Source organism: Grammomys surdaster, unplaced genomic scaffold (genome assembly GCF_004785775.1).
Source record: "Grammomys surdaster isolate TR1022 unplaced genomic scaffold, NIH_TR_1.0 277, whole genome shotgun sequence".
NCBI classification, from domain to species: Eukaryota; Metazoa; Chordata; class Mammalia; order Rodentia; family Muridae; genus Grammomys; species Grammomys surdaster.
Genome location: NW_021604718.1, coordinates 1,008,594 through 1,015,997, shown reverse-complemented (window position 1 = coordinate 1,015,997; position 7,404 = coordinate 1,008,594). Strand labels below are relative to the sequence as shown.

Sequence of the window (7,404 nt, the reverse complement as noted above, 5' to 3'; positions counted from 1 at the left end):
CAGCATTGTCATCTGTCAGATGGCCTGGGTGTCCCTGGGGAAAAGGTCCTTAGGAACTGAGACCTGACAGTCCCTAAGAGAGGAGCATCTCTGGGCTGGACAGTAACACCCTCGTCCACTGTCCAACCTGCCGAGATGACAGTCACTAGGGCTACCAGGGACCAGGGCAGGGGCAAGGCCAGCTGCCACCAGTGGCAGAGAGTGCTTCAAGCAAGCTTGTGACACGTGAGGAGCTCCCGTCTCACTCCTGCTATGACCTCAGCTGGTCCCAAGGCTTAAAATTCCCTAGCTCCCTCTGGACTGCACACTCAATCCACCTATGGGACCCACGTACCAGGCCCTAACTTCAGGAATCATCTCTGCCAACTATGGCCTGACACTTCTGTCTTCTCTTCCTCTCTTCTTTTTCGACCATGTAACTGAGACTGGCCTTGAACTCTCCTGATCCTCCTGCCTCCATCTCCCAAATGCTGGGATGGCAGGCATGTGCCACCACACCCAGCTCTGATTCATCTTCGTGGGAGCCCAGCTTTCCCACAGCTCTTTCTCAAGGCAGCATCTGAAGGAGGGGCGGGGATCCTTGAGGGCTTTTCTGAGTTGCTCATGCCTCATCCTGAATGGGCATTCCAGTCACATCACCGAGCCCACCTTCCTGAAAACCTTCTTCTCTAGGCCTGGAGTGTCACCACTGCAGATTCACAAGGCTTCCCCAACCATCCTTGACAATCTTGTCTCTCCCTTCAGCTCTGGTCACCTCTTGACACATGACATCTGTGCCTGCCTGATCCAACAGGACAACAGCCCTGCAAGGACTGCTGTTTCACCCGTCCCCTAAGACTGCCTGATGGTGGTGGTAGTTGGGTGGTAAGGTGCTGAATCTGAATCCCTAGCGTCCTGCGGCTGCAATCCCAGCACCTCGAGGCAGATATAAGTGGGTCCCCAGGGCTGACTAGCTAGGCTACCTGTATTTGAGTTAACCAAAGGTCAGCTTCCCCGACCCTGGCCCCCCAAATAAGGTAAAGAACACAAGGAAGACACATGCTATCACCCTCTGGCCTCGGCACCCACATGTACCCCGGATCTCTGCATCTCTGGACTAAGAAGAGGTCAGAGATACAAAACACATGGTCCTTGTAGCTAAAGCAACATGTCCATCTCAGAGATCTGTTGGTGTGTCTTGACACCTCACCCCTACACCCAGTCCTATCTCTAAGCTGTCTTGTCTGTCCCTTTACCATTGGTGGCCCTGGGGCCATCTTGAGAGCATTCATTGCTTGCTCTCCTGACAGCTGGTTGAGGCTGGACTCCAGGTGGTATCTGGGAAACAGATGGGTCACAGAGGCCAGGTCGGGTGGGACTTTCTCAGGAACAGAGAAGGAGGCTCAAGTACAACCTGAGCTGGGCAGGGAGGTGGCTGGAGTGCTTGTTTTACCCAGAGGGCTGGGTCCCTGACCACTGTAGCTGCCTCCCCCCACCCCGACTCAGCTGAGAGCCCCCTCCCTGTCACCTAGCCCTCGTGGGAATGGCCCAGGCCAGAAGCTACCACTGAACTTGCTCTTTTCTTCCAGGGCCCAGTGACTTCTTGACAGGTTACAGCCCCAAAGATAAACAGATTCTGCCAAGCAAATAACTGTTCAGGAGCTGAGGTGTTGGGGGGGGGGGGGGAGCGACCCAGGTGACAGGGTAGGGTTCCTCCCCTGCAGAGAGCAAACAGCTGTAGGCACCTGGAAGGAAGCAGGGTGCAGGTGCACTGTCATGGGTGAGGACACTTGGGGTCCCTGGTGCTTCCTGGGGAGGATTGCATCAGCTCTTGGCACAGAGAATCAGCGCTTTCCGACAAGTCTGTGTCTAGAGGTTCCTGGGGCTGCCTATGGGGATATTACGAAGCCCCATGCATGGTCTACAGCTCTTTGGTTAGTGGAAATACCGAAGAGGCCTGGGAGGCCCCAGTCCAGGGACCTGGGGTCCTTGCTGGCCTCATCCAGAGCTATGAGACACGGGAAGTGCCTTCCCGAGTGTGCTTTCTACAGCACAGGCAATGATGGGGGGGGGGGGGAACTTTGAGATAAGAGTCTCACATAGCTAAGAATGATCTAGAACCCCTCATCCTCCAGCTTCTACTTCTGAAGTAATGGGGTTCTAGGTATGGACCACCAGGCCATGCCAGACTCCAGCTCTAGATTCTGAGGCTCCCTTTCAGACTGCCCTAGTGCTCTTAAACCTCTGTGAGCCCCGAGCACACAGGATCCCATGGGGAGCTGATGGCTAGTTCATCTGCTTGCTGCCTGCAGTGTGTTCCTAGCTCTTGAGTTTCCAGTCCATCCCAGAAATCTGTACAGTCTGTAAGCAGTGAGGAGCACCCAGGAAAGATATCCAGGCACCAAGGTTATCAAGTAAGATGTATAGGAAGCCAGTAGCCCGGTGGGATAGGAACACGCTACCTGGCTCTGGCTTGTCTGTTTCCCAAGAGGACAGAAGGCCGAGGTGCTCTGCCTTCTAGCACCGTCCCTCGGCGGTGCGGGACACACAGTAAGGGCCAAACAGTGCCATGGATGGTCAACACAGTCTTGGCTGCCATTTCTTCCGCGCTGGGATGGCAGTGATCAACAGAGGTGTGGTACGTGATGACACACAGGCCGTGTGGAGGCAGTTTACTTTTGGATCACTGGGTACCACTGGATACCAGTGTACCCCAAGTCTCCCCACCAAGAGCTTGAGTCTGGTGTGCCCTGGCCATGATACTATTTTGGGAGGTTGTGGGATCCTTAGGGGTCAAGTTGGCTGAAACATCTCACCAGCCAGGAGCCTTTGAAAGTGACAGCTCTGCCCTGGTCTGCTTCTTGGTCAGCCAGCATGTGAGCCGTTTCCACCTTCCACTGTCACTGACCACCAGACACAGAGCACCTCTGCCCACGTGTCAAGTGCTCCTCAGCCACCAGAGTAAATCTTTCCTCCCTTGCTGGACACTGTCATGGCTATCCTACATAGACTAATATACTTTCCAAAACATGCATCTTAGGGTTACAGTTCTCCCACCTCTACTGGAGCCACTGTGGGGTGATTCAGGACAACAGGCAGCTAGCTCAAGGATACAACAGAACTCACACACACACGAGAAAGGAGGTTTTTTTTGTGTTAATTTAATCATACAAATATTCATTTACATGGTAAGGAAAACCTCATCTTCATCTCCTAGGCCCCACGAGGCCCCACCAGACAGCCAGCCATCACTGTCCAGGTGGGAGGGACAGCAGGCCGCCCCACATTCACCCAAGGGAACAAGGGGTAAGGGGCAGGTGGAGCGAGCACTCAGTCTGCACCTGCTAGCCTGACCTCTCACCCTTTCCAGCTGGAGCTCAGGCTACATTTGGGGGTCTTTGCGTGAACGCCCACTGCCCACCGGCCACCAGCTATCTCAGCGAAAGCACCTGGCTTACGGTTACCGTCCATCCAGGGGGAGAAGAGGCTGCTGTTGTAGAAAAATGCCCCAAATTCAGTTGTCTCTATGGCAAAAAGAAACAGGCGTGCACACACGCACACACACTTACACACACACAAGATTCTTCCCAAGCCTGCACCCACCTACCTCCCCAAATCCTCCTGAAATATGTGCTGCCAGATGGGGGTTCTGCCAAAAGACGGCCTAGTGCTCACGTGTGGAGGCTCTACTGGCTGCAGAACGGGTCAAGGATTGGACCAGCTCTGGCCTGCTGAAGGACCTGACTCTCCTGGATGCACAGACGAGGCTTGTTTCTGGGAAGGAAGCCAGGGTACCTGAGCCGTTACATTTGCCAAGGGAGGCTGCTACAAGCAGGAGGGGGCACAGAGGAGAGCAAGGACACTCGGTGACAGCAGGAAACTGAGCAACTGTGGTACCTAGTGGGGTCAGATGGGGAAGGCAGTGAGGCAGGGCTGAAGCCTCTCCTGGCTCCAGGAGGGCATCTGGAGACACGCTGCTCCAAGGCCAGAAGCAGGAAGAATGGCTGGGCATGCATGTGCTCTACGGTGGCAGTGTCCTCAGACTGGCAGCAGTTGTCTAGCCCCAAGAAGGTCCTCAGACAAAAGTCCCCTGAGAGCTGTGGCTTGGGCACCTGGCAGGGACTGCCTTTGGCTCAAGGGTCCAAGTGTACAGAGGACGTAAGGGTCACACAGAAGCCTCGCCTCACCGGAGACCCAGCTACACTGTCTTCTCCACAGCCTTCTCCACCTGCCCAGGGACTTTTGTTGGCTTGTTTTTTGGGACATGGGAAGGTGAGGGGTTTTCATAGAAGCTCTTCATTCACAATCAAGTTTTAAAATCAACAGTCTTAGAAGAGGGTGAGGAGGGACAAACACCACACACTTTTTGGAACTCAAACATCCAGACAGAGACAGACAGGTAGGCAGACCAGACCTGCCCCCGCGCACCCGCACACCAGTGCACCCGCACCCCCACACACCCGCCCCTGCGCCCAAGGACCTCCTAGATCCACTCACGCCTGATCTCCCTGCTCTGCTCACAACCCTGGAGCACACGGGGGCTGTGAGGCAGCCAGGGGACCCTGCAACCACACTAAATCCACATCCCCGGCTTTCAAGCCACTGACTTAGGGAAGGAGGGGTTAAGAGGAGGGACTTTGCATATTCTTGTATCTTTGGCAGACAGCTGTTCTAGCCTGGCTTAAGAGTTCCATGGAGAGCTCCACATATCACCCGAGTGGAGTCCACGGGACACCAGTGGGCACCTGCCCAGGGAGCCAAAGCCTGGGCTCCAGCTGGGCTCCTGCTTGTGGCCCACACTAAGCAGCCCCGCCCCACTGGAGGAGGGACCCCGCCCCGCTGGAGGAGGTCTTCTTTCCACCTGACTGTGACCTCTCAGGCAGGAGTCAGCAGTGGGGCTCCTGTGGGGCTGTACCTTTATTCTGTAATGGTGGGAGCCCCAGGACATGTGGGGGAGACCCGGGGAAGGGAGCTGTGTGACAAGAGAAGGAGGAGACAGTTCACACTTACTGATGCCCTACAAGCCAGTGTGCACAGAGCACATGCACACATGGGCACGCCCGGCGAGCCCAGGGGACAGGCCGCTGCGCTCCAGCAGTTTCAAGTCTGTGAAAAGGACATCTCTGGAATGGAGTGCCCTCCCCTCTCCGGCTTCTGTGGCCACACAAGAAAGTCCTTACCTCAGAGAGGTTCTGACACTAAGAAGCCCCAAGGGTGACAGACACTAATATCAAAGGGGTAAATTAACAAGAGAGTAAAGAAAAGAGAGGAGGAAGGTGACATCTCATTGGCAGATGCCACTAAGAACAAACGGGGTCAGACTCTGCAGTCGGTGGTACACAACATGTGCCCAGCAACCCTGACTGGCAGAGTCGCTGAACATGCCAGGCTAGCCTTAGTGTGACAGGCTTCCAGAGCAGGCACTGTCCTGCAGCATGCTGACCCTTACTTACAAGATAAACACTGGGAAGAGGGAGGAACTAACGTGTGCTCAAAACTACAACCTCTCTGTAGGTAAAATAAATTTTGTTTAAAAAGATGGCTTATTTTTCCCCATTTAAATCTCTTCCCCTTCCCAAGTGACCTAACTCATTAGACTGACGTCATCACCCAAACCCAAGGTGGCTGCGTGGGTCTCTTCTCGGCCGCCTCTACACCACGCCTGCAGTTCAGCATTCACACATGCATACTGAGTTCACTCAAAACTAGTCTCTTTCTTCCTCTTCTTCCGTGATTGGGGGGTAGGTGGGGGTCTGAGCCAGGGGTCCGTAATCCAGAGGAACCCCTTGCCCTCTCCCCCCAAAGTCAGGCCTTCTGTCTTTTGTTAGTCTTTCTTCTTGCTGACACCCGTTTAAGACTGGCCGAAGGGGTAAGGCCCGTGGAGCCCCTGGAAGAGAGTGAAGACAGTCAGTGATGGAGTCTCCCGGCGCTGCCTGACAAGCAAAGCCAGCCCCAGTCAGAGGGTCACTGCCCGAGCCACTGAGCATCTCATCAGACCAAGGGCCAGGATGTGAACAGCTGTCACGTTTCCCACTGAAGCCCACACCAAGCGGCAGAGAAGAGGCCAGAGAGACACTGCCTGTCTTGTGATAGGCAGTTCAGCCGACGTCCACTTCCTTCCAGCCGGGCTGCAAACGGTCAGTGGGTGAAGCTGCCTGCTGCCAGGCCTGAGCCCTGAGTTCAGTTCCCACAATCCACACGGTGAAGAACTGATTGACACGTGTGCCGTGGCACACAAATGAATACATGTAAAGACAGCACACATGGTAGGACCTGCCCCATACCATCCTTCATACTCAAAGTAAGGTGGCAAGTGCCTTCCTGGCCTCAGGGCTGCCGTTTTCCCAGACTGAGGCCAGTGAGCTGGCAGGTGCTGGGGGAGGCCTCGGCACCAAGTCTGAGGACAGCACCCTGTCATCATCGCCCCACACCCCCAGGCACATTTCAAATCATGAGATGCTTAAGACAGGGTTTCACTGCCGGGCAGTGGTGGCGCACGCGTTTAATCCCAGCACTTGGGAGGCAGAGGCAGGCGGATGTCTGAGTTCGAGGCCAGCCTGGTCTACAGAGTGAGTTCCAGGACAGCCCGGGCTACACAGAGAAACCCTGTCTCGAAAAACCTAAAAAAAAAAAAACAACAAAAAAAAGGAGACCGGGCTCACTATGTAACCTGGGGTAGACGGGGGCTCTTTTAAAGACTGACTTGATTACGGATATGCGCCTCTGTGAGTTTATGCACAACACACGCGTGCAGGAGCCCTCCCAGGCCAGGGGCGGGAGCCCTCCCAGGCCAGGGGCGGGAGCCCTCCGAGGCCAGGAGCGGGTGCCGGGCCCCTTGGACCTTAGGCTACAGGCGAGTGCTTGGAAGCAGCTTGCACCCTTGGCAGGAGCACCAAGTGCTCTGAACTCTGAGGCCCCTGGCCATCCCCAGGACTGGAATTCTTCTCCCCTTAATCTCCCAAAGTCTTGGGGTGACAGGCTCCTTGGCACTTCCTATGCTCCTTGTTGAGTGGTGAAGACATTCATCCTGTCTGCCCGATATTAACAAGGAAGCTCTGCGGGGCAGTGCTGGTGCACACCTTTAATCCCAGCACAGGGGAGGCAGACTCAGGATCCTTGAGTTGGAGCCTGGTTTAGGGTGGAGTTCCAGGACAGCCAGGGTCACACAGAGAAACACACAAGGAGCAGCAGGACTGTGCCTCCCTTTTTTCTTGGGAGAACTCGCTCCAAGCAGAGACCTGAAAGGTCAAAGGTAACAGGTGACCAGCTAGCTCTAGGATCCCGCACTCCACCGCCTCTGTGGAGAATACATGGGATCCAGCCATCCCACAAGTGACCAGAGACAACTAACCAGTGCTTGATATCCATGTGAAGAACTCTGAATCCAGGCATACCTTACAGTGGGAAGAGTTGATACCCCGAATC

The 7,404-nt window shown here is 55.1% G+C and overlaps 1 protein-coding gene across 2 annotated transcripts in view; it reads right to left on the bottom strand.

Annotated features, from left to right (window-relative positions):
• Positions 1–3,119: 3,119 nt before the first annotated feature.
• Ilrun (inflammation and lipid regulator with UBA-like and NBR1-like domains) overlaps positions 3,120–7,404 on the bottom strand; it is a 67,895-nt gene continuing 63,610 nt past the window's right edge. The window contains exon 4 of one of the 2 annotated variants that reach the window (XM_028777021.1): positions 3,120–5,866. In XM_028777021.1, the coding sequence (XP_028632854.1) occupies positions 5,685–5,866 (182 nt within the window). In that variant the 3' untranslated portion in view covers positions 3,120–5,684. The remainder of the gene's footprint in view (positions 5,867–7,404) is intronic. The other variant, XM_028777020.1, reaches the window with a different exon arrangement.